Source organism: Peromyscus californicus, unplaced genomic scaffold (assembly GCF_007827085.1).
Source record: "Peromyscus californicus insignis strain IS unplaced genomic scaffold, ASM782708v3 Scaffold_23__1_contigs__length_62951481, whole genome shotgun sequence".
Taxonomy (NCBI): Eukaryota; Metazoa; Chordata; class Mammalia; order Rodentia; family Cricetidae; genus Peromyscus; species Peromyscus californicus.
This window is the reverse complement of record NW_026294534.1, coordinates 46201907-46227929: the sequence shown is the minus strand read 5'-3', so window position 1 is coordinate 46227929 and position 26023 is coordinate 46201907. Positions and strand designations below refer to the sequence as shown.

At 36.7% G+C, this 26023-nt stretch overlaps 1 protein-coding gene across 2 annotated transcripts in view; it reads right to left on the bottom strand.

Annotated features, from left to right (window-relative positions):
- Positions 1-25473, bottom strand: part of Glra3 (glycine receptor alpha 3) — a 158438-nt gene extending 132965 nt beyond the window's left edge. The window contains exon 1 of one of the 2 annotated variants that reach the window (XM_052752309.1): positions 24442-25473. In XM_052752309.1, the coding sequence (XP_052608269.1) occupies positions 24442-24512 (71 nt within the window). In that variant the 5' untranslated portion in view covers positions 24513-25473. The remainder of the gene's footprint in view (positions 1-24441) is intronic. The other variant, XM_052752308.1, reaches the window with a different exon arrangement.
- Between the last annotated feature and the right edge of the window lie 550 nt (positions 25474-26023).

The following is a 26023-nucleotide window of genomic DNA, read 5'->3' as shown; positions in this document are numbered from 1 at the left end:
ACTTGAACTCTCAGAATCCGAATAAATCTCTGCCTCTCGAATGCTAGTATTAAAGGCATGTGCTATCACTGCCTGACCTCTAGGTTTAATATAGTGGCTGGATGTTTCTTCTGATCCCCAGATAAGTTTTATTGGGGTGCACAAATAAAATATCACCACAGTTCTTGCAAATATGCTTCTGAAAATATGATTACTCAACTGCTAAAATTAGTACTGTCTCAGAGACCAATAAAAACATCTGCTATTTGAGTTAGAACATCACTGAATATTTGCAAGGATAGGACAGCAAGTCTGAATGCTATGTTATCTTCCCTCTTGAGATTTCTACTCAAGTTTATGGCCCATGTTCTTATTTCATATAAACATTTTTTGAAGTTATATTTTTCTTTGTCTAAGAATATTGATTTTAATTGGATTTTTACAATAATTAAATTAAAGTTTATAAATACAGGCTGGAGATATCAGTGGAAGAGCATATTTATAAAATCTAAAAATACTTTGTTTCAATCCTCACAATGAAAAGCATAAGCCAAAATCAAATTATAAACTTAAATCTATAGCTCTGCAAAAATATATGATTAAACTAAATGTTTTATGTGTGAGACTTTCAAATTATATTTAATACCCCCCTACAGAATAAAACAAATTTTCAAAACTCTTAAACTAAACTAAACAGAAAAAAATACTATGAACGCTTAGAATGTGAGGACTTGGGAAATGACTTAGTCTGTATTTACTGTGCAAGCATTAGGACTTGAGTTTGAATACCACCACACACCCAAGCCTATAATCTCAATGCCGACGAAATAGAACTTGATAGCCCTTGGGCCTACACACCAGCTTGCACTGCAGAATCATTTCAATCCTTGTTTAATCAAAGACCCTGTCTCCACAGTGGTGGAAGCCTCAGGAGAGGGCTCAGTTGGTAATAGTTTTAACCATGCAGATGTTAAGATATGAGTTTGAATCCCCAGAATCTTAGTCAAAGCTAGAGGCCATAAAATGAGTACGAATAATCCCAGTGCTTCTATGGGGATATGGGAAGCATGAAAGAGCATCCTAGAAGTTTTTGGGCAAACAACAAAGAAACCCTGCCTCAAACAAGGTGAAAAGCAAGAACCAACACGCACAGTTATTTCCTGAGATCTATGTAAGTGTGGTAGAAGTGTTGTGGTGTGAACACGCCCACATTCACAGATGTGGCTACATACATACATACATACAGAGGAAGGAGGGATAGAAAAAGAGAATGAAGGAGGGAGGGAGGGAGAGGGAGAGGGAGGAAGAGAGAGAGAGAGAGAGAGAGAGAGAGAGAGAGAGAGAGAGAGAGAGAGAACATAAAGGATAGAGTTTTAGAGTCATACATATGTATTATATCTTCCCTCAGGCCTCCACACCCACAGGCACACAAACACACACACACAAATACAAAAAATTCAAAGATTACAAAGGTAAGACAACAAAAGCGCTTGTGTTTCCACATCATGTAAATAACATAAATGTATATGGCTGAAATAACATATATGTATATGGCTTCTTATGTATAATTCATTTATGTATATTCAAAAATATGCCTATATTCACATTATTGTAACTATGTGGTATCAACACTTTTACTGTAAACTCTGCATGCAGTAGAAAGTAAAGTCTTCATGGCCTATAACTGTACATTATAATGGATGAAGCAGACAGATAAATGAAGAGGAAAATTGGAGAGTATTCTAAGACTCAAAGAAAAGCTATCAATGTGATAAAATGGAAACTTTATGAGAGTTTATATTTGATGAGATGTTCAAGGAATATTTTATAAGAAACTGAATTGTGAGCCAAATATGGGGTAGAGAGAAGGATATTCTACATATAGGGAATGGCTACTCGAAGTTAATGATGCTGTGAAAATTCAGCCCTCTATAAGAAAGGGTGGTATAACATGATCTCTTACTTCACACCACAGATATAAGCAAATTTCAAGTAATTTAACAGCTCTAAAAGCAACTAAATAGTAAATAAAATATTTGAACTACATTGAGAATACGCATGAACAATCATTTGTCTTGAAATGCATGTTAAAATAATACTAAGTCAGCACTCGGGAGGCAGAGCCAGGAGGATCTCTGTGAGTTTGAGGCCAGCCTGGGCTACCAAGTGAGTTCCAGGAAAGGTGCAAAGCTACATAGAGAAACCCTGTCTCAAAAAACCAAATAATAATAATAATAATAATAATAATAATAATAATAATAATGTGACGGGAGGTATAAGTTTATCTAAGAAAACAACAGAAAAGACACACAAAGAACAATCACCTTCAAGTTCCTGAAGACAAAAAGCAGAAAATAATCTATCCCTGAATGTGTACATCTTATCATATAGATAATATAATGAAATTGATAAAATATTTATTTTTTCAGAATAAAAGTAATTCATTTAAGTTCAGAGTAGGTTGAACTAATGGAGAACGATGTTCACTTACTTTTAGTAAAACTGTCAAAAATTAAAAATAAAGAGATCCTCCCAAAAGATCTTGCAAATGACAAATTAGTTTTCTCAAAACAGAAGCTCACTAAGGACATAAACCACTCTTAAAGGAAAGATCCATGATTAGCAGTAGATAGGCAACATAAAACAAACTCCGCTGCATCTTTGGAGGTTCTTTTCCTCACGATGTTTTTGTTGTTGTTTGTTGGTTGGTTTTTAATCCTGCAGGCCCTTTGTGTATGTATCATCGCTTCGAGTTTAGTGGTTTTCTGGGATTCCTACATATACTACAATGTGTGTCTCTGCTTCTACATGTCTTTCTTGTGTTTTATTGTGTGTTTCTTCTGTTTGTTTATATGTTTTGTCTTATTTATAATAGTGGTTTTGTTTGTTTTATCTTTTTCTTTATTTCATTTTGTTTTATTATTATTATTCATATTCCTGTTTTTTTCCTAAGGGAAGACAAAAAGGGTGTGGATTAGATGGGAAGGGAGGGGGGATCTGGAAGAAGTCGGGGGAAGGAAAACTACAATCAGAATATATCGTATGAAAAAAATCTATTTTTAATAAAAGAAAAGTAAATAAAAAATGTATATGTAAATGAAATAAAAATCCATGTAGAAAGAACAATCATATAAGCAAAAATAAAATCTTCTAAAGAAAAATCCAGAAGACTGAAACAAGAATGGCTTTTATCTTTTTAACTATCATTTGTGGATGCTACAAGATAATAAGTTAAATTTTATATGATTGAAAATTATTTTTGCTCAGTACTTTTACACAAGAATTCAGTATAATCTTTAAATCAGGTGGAGAAACAATTAAGCAGCCATAACATAAGTCATTTACCAGCTCCCTGTGAAAACTCCCTCTGGAAAAGCCTTTGGACTGTGGTTAGAGTAAACTGAGAAAGCAGACCAAGGAAAAGAATCAACAAAGGAGCTTATCTAACTTAGAAAACCAGATTGTGATTTCCATAGACAGTATCAACTCAAAAAGCCTTACGGAAACCATTTGCTAAGGAGTATACTGACATACATATTTCAGAGGGGAAAAAAACTATATTTCAAAGAAAAATGATAGGTTGAGAGTCTAAGAGAAATGCACTACCTGCTGAAAGAGTGGTGTCTTAAGTAGAATTTCTATTGCTGTTCTGAAGCACTGTGACCAAAGTAAACAGGGAAGGAGGAGATTCATTTCATTTTACAGCTTGTAATCTGTCCAGCCTCCGGGGAAGTCAAGGCATATATATGCTCGAGGCAGAAACCTAGAGTCAGGGCTGCCGATGCAGAGGTGGTGAAAGGATGCTTCTACTGACTTGCTCCTAGTGGCTTGTGCAGCCTGCCTTCCTAGACCATATAGGATTATCCACACAGCGATAACATCACTCCTGTGAAATAAAGCCGCACACTGCTGCAAGCCGCAGGAAAACGTAACGGAATTGAACTACGATCACAAAAGCTACTACTTGGAAAGGTCAAGGACTTTTCCAAAGGTCAAGCCATGGCTTAAGAAGTCTTGGTCATATTTAGCTTTTGTATATATATTAACCAATTTCTACAACGATTTTCTCGTATGCTATGTATGCTTCCAAGAACTTGTAACAGTGTATTTTATCTGAAATACCTATCAAGCATCCAAAGCCAAACGATCTCCTGAATTAAGGTAAATTAAGCTCAGATCCTCCTTTCTTATACAGCCTTAGTGGTATTTATACTAACATTACAGACTCCTAACATTTACCTAACCACCTCTAGGAATGTAGTTTGAGCACATCAATTCCCCTTTTCTGATATATTAACCAATTTTAGCTCTCAGTTGACCTCCTCCTTTACCACTCCCCTTTTGGGTTGTTAAAGGAAAGCCTGATGGTCACTGCCTGACGAAAACTCTTGTCTACCTTTATGACCCTGTAAGAATTCAAGCCTGGTTGGAGGAGGTGGGAATGGGGGTGGATTGAAGGGGAAGGTGGGGGGTGGGAGGAGGGAGGACAAATCAGTGGCTGATATGTAAAACGACTAGAAAAATCTCATATATATATATAAAAATTCAAGCCTGGTGACCTTGCTTTAGTTAGAGCACTGCTATTGAATGGGTATATAACTGTAAACCTCAGAGACTGAGAGAGGATTTTGACTGGAGAACTAGATGGAGAACTAGAAGAATGAGTTGGAAGATGAGGAAGAACGAGATGAGAAAGACCAAGATGGGGCAGAACTAAGATGAGAGAATTAAGATAGAAGTTAGAGGGGGCAGCAGATAAAGGTAGAAGGAAATCAGGCAAGAAAGAAGCTAGGCATGAGAACAGAACCGAAGCTGTGTAAATAGAATTTTAATCCAGAGGAATAAAGTAGATGGACAAAAGAACTCGGTGTACTTAGATTCTTTTCCCAAAAATAATTCATGCCGTTTGTAGCTTCTCTTCTGGACCCCTGGGAAGAAGATTATTAAGGCTGTACCACAATAATTTTCTAAAACACACACCATAAATCAAGAAAATATACCACAGGCTTGCTCACTGGCCATTCTGGTGGAGGCATTTTCACAAATGAGGTTGCTTCTTCTGAAAGGATTCTGTGTAATCTGTGTCAAATTGACATAAAAACCTACCCAGCACAATTATTCAATAAAGACAGAAAATAATTATAAAATTAAAGTCAAGCAAAACGTGAACCAATAATGAACAATACAAAGTTATTTAAATGCATGAAAACAATCATCAGAGTTAAAGCAAGCATTTGAAAATACTTCTCTTTAGGAACACAAACATGTGGTATTTTACTTGTACTGAAATGTGATTTTAATTGTATGTTAATAAATAAAGTTGTCTGGGGGTCAGAGCTATTAGAGTCATAGCAAGTGCATGGCGGTGGTGGTGCACGCCTTTAAGGACCTGGAGGGCGGGACATTCAGGCAGTGACGAGGCAGTCACATGTTTGGGTTTACAACCAATGAGAAGGCAGAACAGGAAGACTTTAAAGACAGACACACAGGAAGTAGGTCCTTTTCGGAGAGCTCTCTTGGCTGGAGAGGATCCCTGAATCAGGAAGGGTGAGGCTCTTAGCTCTGACCTCTTGGCTTTCTTCTCTGAATTGGCTCTGTGTTTCTTATTTTATAAGACCGTTGGTTACATCTACAGTTATTTAAATGCATGAAAACAATCATCAGAGTTAAAGCAAGCATTTGAAAATACTTCTCTTTAGGAACACAAACATATGGGATGCAGGACAAAGGAATGCTTTGAAAGTGTTTTTTTTTTAATTTTTTGATATTTTAATCCATATACAAATTGTTCTTTGGAAGAATTTCAAAATAAAGGATTATAAATAGAGCAGAGTTTGCTTAAGATTTGTAGAGTAGACTTTTACAAACAAGAAAAAGTGAAAAGTCTTAAGTGAAAAGGGTTTTTAATACCTGCACTTATTTATTTTCACCTTAAAATATTCCTAGAAAATGTTCAATATGCTAAGTACTGTTTGAAGGACTCTGGATTCTACAATAAATAAATTGAGCACAAATCATCTACCTCATAGAATTCATATTGTAGTCAACCAGAGCATTATAAGCCAGAAATAAACTTCATTTTGAAGATGATATTTGTCAAGGCACTTGCTGGATTCATGAACTTTACCACATTGATATTTGTTATATTATGTTATATCATATTATGTTATAAATGTATTTAAAGCCTTGAGACTGAATAATGTCATGAAAAGATTAAACAAAACAGAAAACAGAAGAAATGGAAGGCTAGAGTCAAAAACAGCCCAGCAAGCCAAGGTGAACACGTGAGGTAGAAGGTCAACCAGTGTAGTAAGGTATCCTGGAAGCCAGTGAAAGCAAAGACATTAAAGAGGAGGAAGCAATGAGTCAGATCACGAAGAGCTGTTATCAGTCCAAGTAGATGAAGACTGAAAATTAACCATTCTATTTTTCAGTATAGAGGTCAGTGTCAGCTGAATGGTGCACTGTTAGGAAATCGGTGGAAGTCAAACTGAATGGACTTGAGAAAACATTGGAGAGCATGTGACACAAAGGGCTTAGCTGAAATGTAACATCATTACAATAGCTCATAATATTGAAAATGTGTGTCTTTTTAAGAAATCACGTTTCATCAAAAGGAAATTTATTAGGTCACTTGTAAAGTAGATATCTAACAGCACATTAATATTTGAGCTATACGAAGGAATTAAAATCATTTAGAGAACAGTTTCCATGGAAGAGTGGATAGAGTGTATAAATGAGCAGTTTATACAAGATAAACACATTTAGCATTCAATAGTTTTCTCAAATTTGGTGGTAACCAGACAGTGTCCATTTCAACAGAGAGTAGATGTCATTATAAAATTGGTAAAAAATTTTGACATCAAAAATTGATGAGTAAGTGGGTAAAAGATAATTTTATTTGAAATGTATGCACTAAAACACAGGATGGATGTAATTGCTCTGGCTGTTTTAAGGGGATATTCTGTGGTTTATCTGAGGCATGCACATCCCACTTTACTCAGAAGCTCGTGGAAAATAAGGGAGGAGAAGAGCTGAGCTCTGTGTGCTTGGATTTTTGTCCTAAACTGCTCAAACAGAAGTCTCTCTTATCTTTACTGTGGTAGATGTGGGTTATAAGAGGGAGAATGACCAGATTTTCCATAGAACTCTCCTCCCCCCCACCCCCCCCTCTCTTAGAGAAAATGAACACAACAGGCAAGTAAGGCAGTGTCTATGCCACCACTAATAAATAATTTCCTTGTCTTTAAAAATATAAAAATCCCCAACTTATTTATATTGAGACGCACTTTTGTAAGTGTGGAATGTGACCTGGAAAGAAGCTTCAGGTTCTTTAGTTACGCTAGGGAGAGAACCAAGGCAATACTGGGGAATAGTTTAGATTTATTCAAAGTATTTGGATTTCTGTACTGACAATCAACAAACCAGGCATTTCCTAAATGATAATTGAAAAAGCAAAATTAAATTCAAATAAACAGTTTGGGATGGTTTTGAATTAAATGCCTATGGTGATGGCACCAAAAGTTATGAATACATATTCAGGATAGTGACAATTATTGCATTAGCTGCTACAACTTCAAACCTACAAAACGGCAGATTTATTTTGTATCCTCCCAAAAGGTCAGAGAAATGTGTGTCAACATTAACTTTTATTTTAAAAACAGTGTGAAGTACTGCTGACTTCTTAAGATGACTTGCATATTGTAGAACATTGTTAATAATTACCATGGCTTTTCTCTTCCTTTGGGGAGAAAATATTTTAGTTTTCTTTTCTTTTTGTCATACACACACAAAAACTTCTTCCTTTAGCCTTGGATCTCTCATCTTTTCAGGTTAGTTTTGAAAGCTGTTTATTCTATTTGCATTCATTTATCACACACAGCTAAGACACATGTGCACACATACCTAATCTCACACTATCCACAAAGTTTTCACCACCTCCATGAATGTTGCATCTTAAAAAGGAGCAGAGGATAGGATCTGCATCTGGAATATGGAATATGGACAAGGTCCACTGAAGCTATAATAGCAACTACTCACAGTTCAGAGTATGGCCTGATCACTGGGAACTAGGTTATGAATTTTGCTTACTAGAATCTTTTTAATTATTTTACTTAAATGGCATACTACTTCAAATTTCCTTCGCTTAGTTGAGCCAGAAGGATTCCTTCTTGACCTGTCACTTACAGAACGCAGCTTATGCCGTATAACTCTGTCAGTCACCACTGTTCATTATTGATATGTAATATAGTATATCATTATATTCTCCAGAAGACTGGAAATTTCTTGTAACTTTCTTCATGGGGAATGAGATGAACAAAGAGCACTAATACACTATTCACTGTAGTTTCTAAAAAACCTTCTAAGATTCTGTTTGATAAAGGGTAGGTTGCTCAAAGTGTAACTCAAGAGAATTTTGTTCTTTAGTACATGTTAAATAGGGTTTTGTTGTTTTTTTTACAAAACAAGATCTTAGAAGATGGTTTCAATAACGTTTTGAATGACTAATGTCAAAACTGCTACATAAAATCATCAGTGAGCAATTGTCTAAGAGCGATGTCTTTGTTCTGAATTTTATCTAAAAGCATACCCCTGAGACTTAAAACATACACAATTCGTTTAAAATGTAAATTTCTTCTTAGTATGACCCAAGTTGATCATATACAAAACACCAAAAACTATGGCAAAAGAAAAATGTTCTTAACCTCACCGATCAGGAGTGACCTGGACTATCCGGGATGACTTTTTGCTTATATTTTAACAGTTAGTGAAATTCACTGAGGAAATACACACAGCAGAAATAATACTAATTTATTTTAAACTTACTGATTGCTGTTTCAACTAAATTTACACCAATGTATACTCTTAAAGCACATCTTAAAAATAAATTCTCAGTGCAGTAAAATTCAAGATATAAAAGCAGGATATTTTAAAGCAAAACACTCGTCTCTCAAATCCCTAATGTAGGAAAGAGATGTGCAGAGAATTTAAAATGGAATCATACTCAAAATGTGTCTTGTAAATGGCACTGAGTCAAGAGAACACTGACACTCAGATTTTCATAGATATTCCCATTTGTGTGACTATGAATGTTTATGTGAATGATACATTGCAGTGAAAGGTGCTGTATTTAAAATGTGTTTAAGACTGACTGAAGATATTTCTTCCTGTGGTTCAGGCAGTCTCACATCTACCTCATTATGATATTCTTTGAAGAAGGAAAAACGAAATAGACAAACTATTAATCAAATTATACCACAAAAGAATTTATGATTAAAAATGCCAAAGACATATATGTATCAATTGATATGGTATTACTAAGTTTCTCAACAATTAAAATTATACTAGAATTCAAGGTTTTTATTGTACTACATTCCTTTTAAGAAGTAAAAGTGAAATAAAAAAGTCACAATCAAGGATGCTCACATTATACTACAAGCTAATAATCACATTATACTTAAACTAGCATACAGTGTTAGTAATGAACTCCCACATCTTCCCACCTCCTCTTTTTTCCAGGACCTCACCTACACCCCTGCCTCTACTCCCTCATCTGATTTTTAAACTTTGATCTACATACATAATTTCTGGGGTGATATGAGATAACTGTTTAGCCCTGTATTATAGAAGTTACCTACTTTAGCATTAAGAGATTTTGTTTTTATTTAATAAAGCATGTCATCTACCCACCACATACAGACTGCTTTACAATAATAGGTTGTTCATGTCAAAATGCAAACAAAACAAAAACTAAACAAAAATAACTCAAGATTATGAGTGAAAATATAGCCCCACATGTATTTCATGCTTTCATGCACAGATGTGCAATAGTATAAAGAAAGTAAAAAAGTTTGAAACAGGGTATCATATTTTCCAGTAGAAAGAGTAACCAAAACTCTTGATTCTAATTAACCCTTCAGATTTTAAGCCCCTCCTTTTTACTTTGTTTTGTTTTGATGTTGATCTTGCTTTTCTTTGTGAAATAGTCTTATTCTACAGTCCAGACTGACCATCTTTCTGCCAGCCTCCCAAATTCTGATACGAGAGGTGTGCCACATGCCTGGACTGCCTATCATCTTTGACAGAGCGAAGGGTTGTCCTTTGTTGTTATTGTTGTCCTTTGTTAGGATAGCCTCGTGTGACATTCATTAGGAAAAACAAGCAGTTGGCGTTAATCAGATGGCATGAGCTCTACTCATGGCTTTGCCACCCAAATTCATAGGGCCTAATGCGGACCTTCCCCTCTGACCCTCAGCCTCCTCCTTTGTAGTGGCCGTGAAGGGAGGCCATGAAGCAGCTGCAGCAGTGCTGGCCTGGGCAAGCAGCTCCTCACCGCAGGGCTGCAGAGGGAGCAGAGCTGCATCTGTAGTTGGTTGAGCAGCTGTCACTCACCTGCTTTACTATTCATCTTTCTCTCTGCTGAAAACCTGACCTCCTCCTTCCCAAGAACAACTGGCCATTCAACTGTCTTAGTTATAAAATTAGAACCTCTCGCGTCTCTATGGCCCATGATGTACCTAGACTAACATCTGTTTTAGTTCCAAAGACTTTGACCTCTTGTGCTTCAAAAATCGACCCTTTCAGCTCTGGCTCTCACAGCCCATCTTCACCTTTGTCAGACTCTTTACCCACCTCTTCTTCTTACCTTCTACTGCAAAGCATTTCCTAATTCGTGGACTTCTTTTCCACAGACAACAGACTCAAACCTTCCATTTCTAATCTAGTAAGTTTTCACTTACAGCAATTGAATGTATACTGTTAAGTATAAAAGTGCTGTAAGCTCTGCCTCAGAACACTAGCTATCCAATCATGAATACTTTCAGATCTATAATCACTTCTGAGGTTTTCTAGTAACTGGGAAAGTCGTGGATATCAATTCTCTTTCTCAGTCCCCTTCTATGTGTGTGTGTGTGCATGAGTACGTGCGTGTGCGTATGTATGTATGTGTGTGTGTGTGTGTGTGTGTGTGTGTGTGTGTGTGTGTGTGTAACTTAATTTACAAGCCTTCTCTACACAACTGTTACTTTTATTTGTATACTACTTTTGTCAGGGTGCTATCATTTACTGTTGCTAGTGTGTGTGTGTGTGTGTGTGTGTGTGTGTGTGTGTGTGTGTGTGTATTAGCCTATGTTACTCTCTGCTTCCCATATGCAATTAGCTATAAAGTTTTTCCTCCTACTTTGTATATGTGGTCCCCTCTTTAATTTTAGAATATTTATTGCATTGATCATACTTCAATTCCTCTAAGACTCAGTTTGCCCCTTTCTAATGGTGAAACCATGTTCTTCTCAATTTTCTTTAGTTATATTTTTTTTTCTGAGAGAGATACCTGAACCTCAACCTGATCATGCTTCTTATGGATCCATAAATCCTTCTTTCTCTAGTTAAAGCCTGAGTTCCACAAGGCAGAATCTCTAGACCTAGTAGTACTCTAGTACATTAAGGTACTTCCAAAAAAAGTGAATATGCAATTTCTGTATTTAGTGTACTGGCTAGAACTTGATGCTTGACTGGAAAATGGGAACATTTGAACTTTGGGATTGTTTCTAAAATTGGGCCTCCTCTTCTCTTCTGGTTTATCCTACATCTCAAGGAAGCAACGCCATGTCAAGGACAGTAAAAGGAAAGGCTAGAAGGGTTTGAAAACGGCCCCATGCTAGTCTTGGTGTCCATGCATCCTTGGATTTTCTTTTTATTTATTTTTAATTAAAATTTTTCATAAACTATGTTTTGACCATATTCCTTACCCTCCACATACTCTCTTTTGTTTTCCACTAAAAATATTTGATAGAAAATTGGTTGTGGTGGTGTACACCTTTAATTCCAGTACTTGAGAGGCAGAGACAGGTGGGTCTCTATAAGTCTTAGGATATCCTGGTCAGCATAGAGAATTCCAGACTATGGGTACCTCAAAAGATATTGTCTTTAAAAGTGACAGAAATATAACTTCCCTAAATTGATATTATTCAGCACCTTGAATTCCTTAAAATTAATCCCATCTGAACTAAAATAATGATTTTTTGCTATAATTAAATAGCTCTATGACTACAGTGGATGTTAGTTACAAAATAGATTTTAGAAGGCAGGCTATTTATGTCAAAAATATGGAGTCATTGCTACAATGCTCAGTAAATTTCTGCTAAAGAAAGATTTTCACATTTTGATCATGTCAATGTAAAAAACATATTCTATAGATGCACACAGCTGTTTACATTATATTTTAAAGGTAGCATTGAAACAATCACTCAGTCCATAGAAAGGTCACTGAGCCTTTCAAAACAAGAAAGGAAGTTTGACCTAGAGTATTGTCTCCATGTGTCTTGTTTGGATGTGTACTCACAAATGAATTCAGAGAGCAGACAAAATGTAAGACTTGCTATTTTTGAAAAAAAAAAAGTCTAAAATGAGCTAGCTGTTTCTAAGGAAAGCTTACTATTTTACGCTGCATTCAGAGCTTAGATATTAATTTTCTCCAGGTCTTTGATATATTTTTATATCCGTTAAACTTTTCCAAAATAGGCTCAGCTGTGTGTGTTGACATATATGAAATCATGAAACATGCACAGAAAACGATAAGAACTTCGAGTTTTTTTAAGTCAAGTAAAAATTTGAGTTTTATATTATGTGAGTTAAGGGGAAATATTTGGGCTAGAAATAAGATTCAAGTCTACTATAATCTTGAAGAGACCAGCCGAAATCTGCAGTAGAATCTCTGTCTTTGATGATGCTCACGGTGTAAGATTTTCAGGAAGAAAGAGATACCCTAAATCCCAAGGGCTTAAGGGAGAAAAGAAGGATTCAAAAGTCTTTTCAAGTATCTTAAGATCCTTACAAAGCAACGACTTGAAGAAGAGTAAGATGTACAAGAGTCTAATCTATATAATCCTTACTGCTTCTATTTTTTCCCACTACATGAAATAAGAGGCAAAAAAGGACACAAAGAAGTTCATGTATTTGTATTAGACAGCAGGACGTGCTGCACAAGGAAGGGTTCTCTAGTATGTCAGCAGACAAAAGAGAAATCTCTCATTAAAGGGTCATTGAATAAGTAGTAGATATACCATTCAATGCATCTTAGAGTTATTATTAGCAAGTAAGTAGTTTATAAAGTAACACAACATAAAAGTTCTCAGAATTAGGATTACCTGACATATTTCTGATTTTTAACTCTGGTCAAGAAAATCATTTTTTTAACATTATGAAAATCCATAAACCTATGTGTAATTGTGTATGTGTGTGTGTGTGTGTGTGTGTGTGCGCGCACGCGCGTGCGCGCGCGCATGCGTGTGCGCTTCCTCGTGTGCACACATGTGTATGCGTCTGTGTGTGTGATGTGTATCGTAAGTCTATTTGCATGCAGGTTTCTATGGGTGTGGATGTGTGTACATGTGTATACTTACCTGCAAATTCCACAAGAAAGTGTTGGATGTTACCCCATCAGATGCCATAGTGTGTTTTTGAAAGAGGGTCTATCACTGGGTAGTGGATCTCATCAATTTAGTTAGATTATCTGGATAATAAGTTCTTGAGGTCATACGTCTCTTCCTTCCTAGTGCTGGGATTATGATCAGACAACAGCACATGGTTTTACAATGGCACTATAGGTAGAACTAAGGTCCTCTTCACTGCTCAGGAAGCACTAGACTGGCTCAGCCATAACCCAGCTCCCTTTTCCTTGATTTTTTTTTTAAAATTACCAATAATTAAAGTTCACTCCTTAAACTTCATATGCACAAAGTAAACAGATTTTAAGGGGTAGGACTCAACAAATACATATAGCAAACAAATGCAGATGAATTAGCTTTTCAGAAGATAATCTTCCCTTACAATCAAGGAAGGCAAATAAAACATTTTGTAATAGAGAAAACATTATTTTAAAAAGCACTTGCTGATATCCTACAGATATTGCCAGAGAAGGTAGTCCAAAAATAGCACAATGCATGCATTTATTTAAAAGAAAATGGGGGCCCCTGTGGTTAAAATGTGACACTAACTGTATTTTCCATTTTTTTTTCCTGAAATGTCCACGCTAATGAAGCAGCTTCCACTTGAAATGCTCCTCCCTCTTTTCTTCCTTCTCAGGCCCATCTGGAGCTCTGTGTCCACTTAAATTTCCTTTTTCTTTAGAAAGACTTTCTGTTTGTTTCTACGCTCAAAAAGAATGTTTCTTGCTTTTTTCAACATTTGTAACTATGACTACTTTTGGTAGTTATCCATGGTTAAATTTTCAGTGATTATTGATAGTAAATAAATAGTCTCTTGGAACTAAATTTTTATACGTATATAAATAAATAGATTAAAAGAAGAAACAAATATCCTATGCTGTCAGCATTTATCACTTTATCTAGGGACTTGGATACAGGCCAGTGACTGATCTGAGAGCTGTAACGGAGACGACAGAAATTTAAGTGTGACCTTCAATATGTTAATTAACAATTGATTAGTACCTGGCTTGTGTTCAGGGTGGTCTCTGGGTTGTGTTTCTTCTTTCCAGCGCAGATGCATTAACAAAAGTAAATGAGGGGTTAGGGCAACAACGCAGTCAGTAAATCTTGTGACATCCAAGTACAAGGGTCTGAGTCTGAATCCCTACAAACCTTCCATATAAAAAGGCCAGGTGTGAGCCTGGCGGTGGTGGCGCACGCCTTTAATCCCAGCACTTGGGAGGCAGAGCCAGGCGGATCTCTATGAGTTCGAGGCCAGCCTGGACTACCAAGTGAGTTCCAGGAAAGGCGCAAAGCTACACAGAGAAACCCTGTCTTGAAAAACCAAAAAAAATAAAATAAAATAAAAAATAAAAAAAAGGCCAGGTGTGGTGGCACATCTGCAATCCTAACAGTGCAGAAACAGAGACAAGACCTCAAGGTTCACTGACCGGCCAACCCAGCTCATCTTTGAACTCTGGTTCAATTACAAAACAACTCTCCCTCGATACATAAGGTAGATGATGGCTAACACGACACCCATTGTCCTCTGCTCTTCAATCCATGCATACATTCACTCACAAACACAAAGACCAATGACACTAAATGACAAAAAGTCAAAATTGATCTAAAGATCTATCCCATGAATGAGATTGTGGTTTATGCTTTACTGGCACTTGAAAGGGGAAACTGTCCCAAGAGGCTTCATGCAGTAGAGAAGGGCAGGCAGAGACGGCCCTCAGCAGGAACAAGGTAGGCACAGGTAAGGGAACGGTGGGGAAGAGAAAACGTTCAGACACATTTTCAGGAAATTCTTTTCGGTGAAAGAATGGAGAGCGACACACCCAGTAGTAGTAAATAGTATCACGTAAGAATATGAATGAAGGAAATTATTACTCTAAATCCCTCAACAAATTTTCTCTTGAATGGTGGAAGAAAAAGATAACATTGTCTATGGCTATACTTGAAGAGAGTGGTCTTTTTGAAACTGTTAATTTACTTTTAGGAAAAGTAAACAAAACACAGGAAGGGCTTCTTACCAGAAGTCACGGAGACCTGTTTGTGCGCAAGACATCCATGTAAGCCATGGAGAGAGACGAGGAATATGGCACTGTCATTGTTCTGAAAGAATTTACACTTTGAGTACGGGTCACACTCAAACATCCACCATGCCATGAGACACATGGCATTGGCACATGGAAGAGATGTCCTCACTGAGACTAGGGATGAGATCAGAGGCGGTGTCATAGAGAAGGTGACATAAAATGAGGAGAATTTAGCCAGGCAAAGAGATGAAACTCACATTTTCTCCCACTCATTTCATGGAGGAAACGGGATGTCATTTCACTGTGTGAATCCCCCCCCCCCATTCCCATCTCCCCCAGGGCAAGGACTCCCCTGGGGATTCAGCTCAGCCTGGTAGATTCAGTTAAGATGGGTCCAGTTCCCTCCTCCCTTCACCCAGGCTGAGCAAAGTGTACCAGTATAGGCCCCAGGCTCCAAAAAGCCAGCTCATGCACTAAGGACAGGTCCAGGTCCCACTGACTGGGGGCCTCCCAAACAGTTCAAGCAAACGACTGTCTCACTTATCCAGAGGACCTGAACCAGTTCCATTGGGGCTCCTCAGCTATTGGTTCATTGTTCATATGTTTCCACTAGTTTGGCTATTTGTCCCTGTGCTTTTTCCAATCACGGTCTCAACAATTCTCGATCATACAGTCCCTCCTCTTTCTCGCCGATTGGACTGCCGGAGCTCCACCTGGGGCCTGGCCATGGATCTCTGCATCTGCTTCCATCAGTCATTGGATGAGAGTTCTACCACGACAGTTAGGATGTTTTTAGAACTACTTTATGTTAAACAAAGTTGGTAGTTAAATTACACAATTTGTTTATTGTCAAGGCTGCCAAGATGTAGTAATCCAAAATAAGTGAATATATGCTTTATTTCTCAGTTATGACTCCAGGTGATATAACTGTACAACTTTAGCATAAGAACTATCACAACAGGGTGGCAATTATTATACTATGGCGTATCAGTAGCCCAAAGAAGCTAGGCAGAATTTTTTTACTTGTACTGGGATTTAAACTGTTAGTATTAATACATGAGTATAAGCATGTAGAGTACATGAGCAAGAGATATACAATGTGTCTATAGCATCATAGTTTCATGGAGTATGGTTAGAATAATATATAGAAAATGATACTTAAAAAGCAATAATAAAAATATCTGAGAAAGAATTAATAATAAGAATAATTGAACACCTGTAAAATAATTTGTATTGCATTACATAACAAAATTTCAAGTCCCCATGGAATAAAAACAAACAAATCCATTACTAGTCTCTAGATGTTTCCAATGTCTATATGTATTTTTTTTACCTCATCTCACAGTAGGTAATATTTTCTAATGGTAATTTGTTTGATTATATGTCTTATATGAGATACTGAATACAAAACTTGCTTTTTATGTCATATGGTAGATAAGCAGATATCATCTCAGGATCTTTTATTGTTTGCTGAGTTTCTACTCCATGTATAATATTGAATTAAATGTTACGGAGGTAAAGCATTATTCAGAAATGAGCCCATCCTTGAGCGACCTATAATTTTTAAGGTGAAAGAAAATTTGATGAAACTAAAACACAAATATGAAAGTGATACTTTGTGTGTAAAGCGACTGACTGTCAAAACGTAGGTTTTGATCAAATGCTTTACACCCTAGAAAGAAAACATGGACATTATTCCACACATTTTAATTCAAATCATAGAAGGATCCAGGGAGAATTTCCAAAGCAATGTTAACCTGAAGTGCTTAGAACAACAGATTGGAAACTGGTCCTGATTCAAATCGTGACTCAGATACAGCAGGAACTTCATCTAAAATGTAAAATATCTAAAAAACAAAAATAAGTAAATAAAACCTAAGCTCAGAGTCCAATATTTACGTGTGTGTTTATAGTGAAAGCCAGCTTACTTTGGATAGCAGATATAAAATAACCTTTTAATTTTTATTATTAAATTATTTGACACATATATTTTACTATTTCCTAGTAAAGAAGTCTAAATGTGGAGAATTTTTTAATCTTCAGGAACGGCCCTCCATTGTAAACCTTTGTCAGATCTTCTCAGCGTTAGGTAGGAGTTTGAATGGCCCAGTTACCGCCATGGCAAGCCTAACATACTACTCCAGCCATAAGTTTGCAATGCTATCAGAACTACCTCAAGGTTTGCTATATTTGATGTGGGAAATACACGTGGTTGCATGCCCTCACCAATTGCCTTTGAAATTCTTCCATCCGTTAACACTGTAATAGAACTAATAAACTTAGCTTTTATGTCATTTTTAACTGCACCCCCAAGGCTACTACTGTGGATTAAATTGACTGTGAGTTACCAGTTCTCTTACTTTCGCCAAAGGAATGTCTAGCATGGAGATTTTGCATTTCAGAAATGTTCCTTGTTGGGACCACATCTACTGATCAGTTTCTTCTTCTGATGACATCTGAGTATTAAAACCCTAATTTTGGAAAACTCATCTTGCTGGCATGCAGTTTCAGCATAGGTTCACCTCTGCGTCTGAACCGCTCAAAAGATACACATACGTGGTTGGTTCTTTCATAGAATTCCTGCATCCAATCCAAAACCAGATGGGGCAGCTCATTATTCCCCTTTCCTGGCTACTTCTCCAAGCAAAACAAGGCTACAAGCTGTACCATTCTTGAATGAGAGGCAACAAAGCAAAGGCAACCAATGAATAATCACATCACAGTTCTATGCAGACATGTGCCTGTATCAGTTGTTTTCAGTGAGCATTGGTAGTCTAAATAGAAAGCAAATCACATGGAGAAGAATTAGAGAGAAGCTTGGTGGGAGAAGCAGTGGGGATCCATTATGTATTTCACATGATGTAAGAGATCAAAGCTAAATGCTTCTTAATTGCACCACGCTCTGTGTTCCACCCTCATTGAACATACCTGTATTTTTCATCGTTTCTTGTTTTTGTCTCTTTAAAAATTTTTTTTTCTCTCATATGTTACATACTGACCATAGTTTTCGTCCCTAGCCTCCCAGTTCTCCCTGGGCACCTCTCCTCTACACCAGATCCACTTCTTTATTTCCCTTCAGAAAAGAGCTGGGCTCCCAGGGATATCAACTGAACAGTGTATAACAAGTTACAACGAGACTAGGCACAAACCACCATATCAAGGCTGGATGAGGCAACTCAGTATGAGGAAAAGCTGTATGTGTGTATATGTGTGTGTACACACATGCACACGCGCACGCGTACACACACACACACACACACACACACACACACACACACACACACACGAGTGCAGTGCAGGTGCATGGACCTGAGTCTGGAGCTCTTGTCCTTTTAACTGCTGAGCCATCTTTCTGCTCTGTACTTGTATTGTTACAGTTTTATGCATGTTCTTTTATATTCTTTTTATATACATTGCTAAAATATACATCAGTAGCAGTTAAATTACTGCACATCTCTACATACGTGAGGGGTGGCAGGACACAAAAGATTGAATCTCAACTTTAAACATTCTAGACCACTTCAGTGACCACTGTCTAAAAATGACCCAAACGTTTCATGGGATTCTGATATTTAAGTCAAATTTTTGAGGGAAAAAAACAAATGTAGTTTCTAAATTTTAAAGCAAGCCCATATGCGCAGACTTTTCTTGAAAATTCACTAATATCAGTATTTACATCCTTTTCTTTTTTTAAATTTCTGTACTGAAGATTGAACATAGGGTCTATGCTTACTATGAAAGTGTTCTACTATTGAGCTATGTCCCAGATTTATTTATTTATTTATTTATTTTACGTTTGTTTGTTTGTTTGTTTATTTAGTTTTGAGACAGAGTCATGCTCTGTGGCCCAGGAAGACCTTGAATTTTTAGTCTTTCTTTCTTAGGCCTCCTGAGTAGCTCAAATTACTGGATTTTGCCACCATGATATATTAGATTCTATTATCAACTTTAAGATTGCATGCATGTGTTTTTTTTTGTTGTTTTTTTTTTTGGTTTTTCGAGACTGGGTTTCTCTGTGTAGCTTCGCGCCTCTCCTGGAACTCACTTGGTAGCCCAGACTGGCCTCAAACTCACAGAGATCCGCCTGGCTCTGCCTCCCGAGTGCTGGGATTAAAGGCGTGCACCACCACTGCTGGCCTGCATGCATGTTTTTACACTGGGTCTTCTTATGTTAATTTGGCTGACCATGAATGAACTCTCTTGGTTCAAGTAACTCTCCTACCTACTGCAGCTTCTTGAGTAGCTGAGGCCACATGAATGACACTGCACCCAGTCATTGCCTATAATTTTGAAGGAAACTCTGTCTCTTGAGGAGAGAGATACATAGCTATTTTGATCCAAATTCCAGTCTAACACTATCCCTACAATAGTAACTACTGAGTTATAATTGAGTCAATTGCTTCCAATTTTATCCATATTCCATTCCATTGAATTACTTTCCTACTAGTGAGGGCTTAAATTATTATTTATGTTTATTGACTTGTGTGTGTGTCTATGTTTCTGTAAGTATTTGTGTACTGGAGCATGTACATTCCACAGCACATTTGTGGAAGTCAGAATACTTTTAGGAGTCTGTTCTCCCATCTTATCATGTTGTTTCTGTGATTATAACTTGGGTCCTATGGCCTAGCAACAAGCACCTTGCCCTGAGCTATCTCTCCATCCTTAAGTTGTATTATGTATCAGTAAGCTTAATTGTTATGTGTTGTTAATAATTAAGCAAAAAGAATATGATCATAGAACATAACTATGATTTCTTCTAGTGACTTGTCAATCACTATTCCTTAAATATGCACTGTATAACTGTACAACTACCTATTGTTCAAAATACTCTTTGCTGATCACTGAGCGAGTATTTGACACGACTGACCCAGAACGACTACCAGACTATCACTAGCTTCCCTGACTCAAGTTCCAGAAAACTGAGTGTGCACATTTCTTGACACTTGGTCCCACTCCCTCTTCTGTGCTTTAAGTTATGCTTGGGGAGGTAATAGTTACCCAGTCAAGCATAACTAGCCATGCTTGGCACACAAACACGTGCACACAATTTGGTGAATGAATCCTACTGAAATTCTTAACGTTATATATAGGAACACAAATGTTGATTGGCATACCTTGGTACAGAGTTGTGTGAGTAAAAAGGAATTAATTTTATAGAAGAAAGGGATGTTTTATAATCTGCTCTGTAATCTGCAACATAGATAGACTGGAATTCTGAGCTATGATTCATCTCTCTCTATTTTTTTTCATTCAAAAGCAGAAGACTCATGTATGTGAGGTGTAATTCCCTAAAACTATAAAAATTATTGAGACTATGTAACCTCATGTAACAAGCCATAAGTTTATTCTTTGAAATATAATACTTTTCAGTGTGTTACATAAGAAAACAGATTTCCCCAGAAAAGCCACTTAAAATATTGTTCTCATCTTCTAGAGCATAATAAAAAAAAACCCAAAACCAAAAATTTTAAATGCCAAAATATTTTGGTAGACTTCAAAGTGATACAATAAGACATGTTTACTTCTCATTACCATTGATCGCTGAAGTTTACGCAGTCAGGTTTATTCAAGTAGCAAGCCTCTGTTGGTCCTCCGTAAAGAAAAAAATGCTAAATGGTGTAGTCTGTGGTCCACCATGTTAAAGAAAATTTTGTCTCTGGTTTTATGCTTTGGGCATTTATTCTGCAAGTCCTTCTTGATCATCACCTATCTGCATTTCAAAGAGAGCTGAACAGTGATGTTTTGTTCCTGGTGTTAGTAAGCTAAAAACTAAAACTCATGAAAAAGTGCTTAACAAAACAGCAATATTTTAGCAAAGTGAAAAAGACACCTTCGATACTTAAAAATTAATAGTCTATGCCTATACAATTTTGAAACGTAAACTTATTTAAAGATCCATCTTCTTTAAAAAATATCCCAAACCTGACATGTCTTCCTCATAGATAGTTCTAATTGCATTGTGGTAATAAATATTTTGTTTTGATAATTTTGACTGATTTTATTAAACTTATTTACTAAATGCAGAAATCATCTGAATATAAAAAACAACTGTAGTCTTACAATAGTCAATAAGGAAAACAGTAGACATTCTTATAATATCTTATCATTAATCTAGTTATATATTAGTAAACAAGAGGAACTCAGATGTCACTTCTAGGAATAGAATTAGGTACAATTGCTTTGGGAACATGACAGCATCTACCAAAGTATAATGTACTTGTCTAACCATACTCATGCATGCCCTATGACCCAGCAATTCTTCTAGAGATAAATCTTAGGACTGGCATACACAGTACACACACACACACACGCACGCACACACACACACACACACACACACACACACACACAATCACATCACATCACATCACAAGATGTTCAAGGATATTCATTGTAAAATTATATTAGCCCAAAGTAGTCCATGAATATGGTTTGTGAGTTCATTAAGAGAGCCATGGATAAGTTGATTGTCATGTGGTCATACAAGGTACAACCATACTTTAATGAGAGTAAGTTCCTGCTATGTACAGCACCATGGATAATCATACAAGCATAGTGTTATGGAAAAATGAATTGGATGAAAATTATTCTTTATTTATAATGTGCAAAAGCAAGAAAAACATATTTGTGGCATAAATTAGGATAGCAATTACTTTTGGAAAAGGTGATGTCTTTGAAGGGGGAGATGGAGGTGGTGGCTGGTGTGTGCACCTATGTGGTATTGACTGATGCTTCTAATTATTGGTCTGTGATTTATTCACCTGGGTATGTTCCCTTTACGAAAACTTTATCTAAATTTTATGTATATGTTTATTTTAGAAATATGTATACTATTTAAACAAAACTCTTAAAATCTTAAAAACCTGTAAAATTATTTGAATCAGAACATTATAAACTATTTTACTGTTTGATTGGTGCTCTTGCTTCTATATTGCCCTAGAAAAAGTTTGCTAATATATAATTATGTTATCATAATGATTGCTGCTGCTTAATAGGACTGTGAACTGACTATAGCTAACAGTAACAAAGTACATATCTCAAATCAATATCTTCACTTTTCCTTTTCTAGTAATAGGATACAAGTAGATTTAGTTAAAAGAATAATTTCCATGAAGACATTATACATCATTTTCAATAAGGTAATCTTTCATTCCTATGGAAATCTTTTAAGGCCAACCACTAAGAGTGAAAATACCTATTTTTTTGTATGTTATTAAAGTTTTCACAGAACAATGACCTAATCTCATCTAATTCCTATTTAGGGTAAACTTTTCCCAGACTTTTGAAAGAAAGAAAACTGATGAACAATGGAAGTATGAAATTAGCTCTTTATTGGTAGGAAGTCTTTTTCTAAGAATTTATGATTAGATTATTCTTTTAAATATTTAAATATTTTAATTATTTAATGTTATTGAAGATAAATTATAATTATCAAATTAGCTTTTTGTAAATTTCAATAAAAAATCACAAATCTGAGCACCCAATGATGAAGAATTTATATATCTAGTTACAATAAAAAAATATTGTGATGAATTATCATTACACAAATTTTAGTTCATTGACTAATATGTCTTAATTACTGACCTACAATTTACATCAAATAAATTCTCTTGCTTTTTAAAAAATGCATAGTATCACCTTTAATACAAAAATTACAAATGATTATAGTAGAAAATATCATGGAAAAATGATCAGTTTATTGTAATCTGAACTTTGTGCTACTTTCCATGACATTTTCATATATATGAAAGCTCTTCATACTCTTGATATGTTCCCTACACAGAAAACCTCTGTCAATTGAAAATTACAGAAATTTATAAAATCATATTAAAACTCTTTTCACTGAAAATACTTTGATCTGAAATTTTTCAAGCCCTCAATATAGAAGGCAGTCAACATTTGGACAAAGTGTAATTTTCTTCTCAATCATTTCAACTATTACATACAGGCATGCCAGAACAATATGACTTCCTGTAAGGCAGCTCATGAGAGTCATAACTTTTAAGGTGGCCAAAAGAATAAAACTAGATTTACTAGCACAAGAAAGAATTCTTTCACCAGATGGAAATCAGTATATGCTTAACTAACACAGTTGTTCTAGTTATTTAAGTATGGAATGCTTGAAAAGGTTGTCAGCCATTAAGTGAAAATGCCACAGTAATTTTGTGACAATAGTAGCCTAAAATTAATGTTGCTAGTTTTAAAAATCTATATGAACAATCTTGCTTTCATACAATGTTGGACTAACAACGGGATCTCAATTATCTGAACTCTTACATAGCTTCTCCTAGTCTCTTCTAAGTAATTGTAAAGTAGAAAGCCTAGCTAACATGATTGGGACATAGTAAAAAAAAAATGTCATATCACAACAATTTTACAAGTTGATAGGCCTTTTATGCTGCTTGCTTCCAAAAGACAACTGTAGGCATAGAACATATCTGATGTTTTATTAATGATTTTGCCTTCATGTATTGAATTAGGTCATTGCAAAGTAGTACCTTAAAGTCCCCTTTTAACTCCGTCTCTGCACATATTAAAAATGACATTTCTCTGCTCCATAAGTGCCTATGTTTTATATTTTTCTTTCTAATTTAATGATGCCTCATTTTTGAATTTTTAATGTTTTGTAACTTTTTAAAAGAAATTAACATTCAAAACACATAATTTACCATTCCAAAGAGTACTCTAAGAGAAATATATGAGAAGGAAAAATATGTATATTTTTGAAAACATTAGGTTTTAAACAGTAATGTAGGAAGGGTTCAATTACTTAAATACACACAGTCAGTGAAAATAACAGGAAATTACATGTTTCTAGAGGTCTCAATAGAGGCTCTTTTAAACAGAAAAACGTGATTTAAGCTACAGTTTCAGTAAGTAGGTACATAATCACACATTTCTCAGCTTCCTCATTAAACAAGTGGTTGCAGCTAAATGCACTGGCTTATTGAGCACTTAATGAGACTGACTGTTAATGTAAGTGGACTTACCTCAGTAGCAGTGCGGCTTCCCAGAAGTAAAATCCAGAAACTAGTGTCCGAAAGTGTCTCACGTGGGCCATGATACGGAGCGATATTCACGATCCTGGAAAGAGTCTTATCCAAGGCATGAGGGACCAGAAAGGCAGAAATGAAAACGTGCCATCTAACCCCTTCTGGGGCTGGTGGAGTCAAACGCTTGGAAGGTTTCAGCACCTCAGACAGCTCCCGCAGTACTCTGAAGCCCTCTCTTTCCAACACTTGATGTTTTCCTGGACCCCTCCTCTGAGCACAGAGCAGAGGAATTCACAGGGCTACAAACGTGCCTGGGATTTCACAGCGAAGCCATAGAAAGGAGTGAGACTGAGAAGATGCGTCAGGAGTGCCTAGGTCCTGAGCAACAGTTCCCCAAAGCTCTTTCAGCAGGAAAGGACTAGCCTTCTTTTGGCTCTGACTCACTGGTGGAGGACGAATAACAGCAGTCAAAATTGGGAATGCTGCTCCATCAGGTCCAAGCGCCAGAATCTCGCTCTCCACCTTTTCAAAAAAAAAAAAAAAAAAAAAAAACCACCAAGCGCGGCAAACACAGGCGGGGGCGGGGCCAGAGGACTTGTCCTTCCCGCCAATCACAGCTGCACAGCGGGACAGAGTGACAGACCACTTACCATGCAAGGGAGTGCTCAGCCTTTCGCCCCTTAAAAAAGGAAGAGGCAGTGTAGAATTGGTGCAGAGCCTACTAGGCTCCTGGAGGGAGTGGAGAAGGAAGCCTCTGGGCTGAAAAGGGGGGATTCAGCCAGCGGTTCCCAGGATTAGGGGGCAGAACTCCCTGGGGATGTTCCCTCCCTCACGGAAAAAAGCACAGTTTAGTGAAGACAGCTTACACCGTAATGCTAGAGTGAACCCACATCCTTGGAAAGAGCTTGGGAAGCTGGGTATGCGGTGCTCATGCGGAGCAGAATCAGTTTCTTCTAGAAGCATCTCATGCGCCTGGCCAGCTTGCAGCCAGTTAATTGACTTCAGTGCTGATGAGACTTCTGAAAAGAGAAAGGAATGAAGTCTCCTAGAGAGACATCACGGAGGCACCCCACCCCCACCTCCCGTGGGCGCCCCAGATTTCCAAGCTTCATGATGATTTTAAAAAGGGCGGGGAGAGCTAGCATATAGTACTAATTGATTTATCTCCTCTTTCATCAATTCAGAGCTCGGTCTCTCTGTTTCCTCCATGCTCCATTCTTTCTCCCTCTTTCTTCTTCCCATTCAACTAGCACTAGTTTGTGTGTGTGTGTGTGTGTGTGTGTGTGTGTGTGTGTGTGTGTGTGTGTGTATACGCGAGCGTGCACGCATGTGCGTGTGTGTATTTCTGTGTGAAATAGAGAATCTTTGTTTGCTGTTGGCCAGTATCAAAATGTTCATCATTTCCTCGGGCTTTTTCAGAAGGGAATTTATTGTGAAAGCTCTGCTTTCAACTCTTAACTTTTTCAACAGCCAAGCTGCATATTAAGAATGTATTCTTAACCTGTCTCACAATATTTTTCATAGTTGAATTCGAAGTGTAGCTCACAACTGAGATGCCTCTGCCACACTCCATGTAACT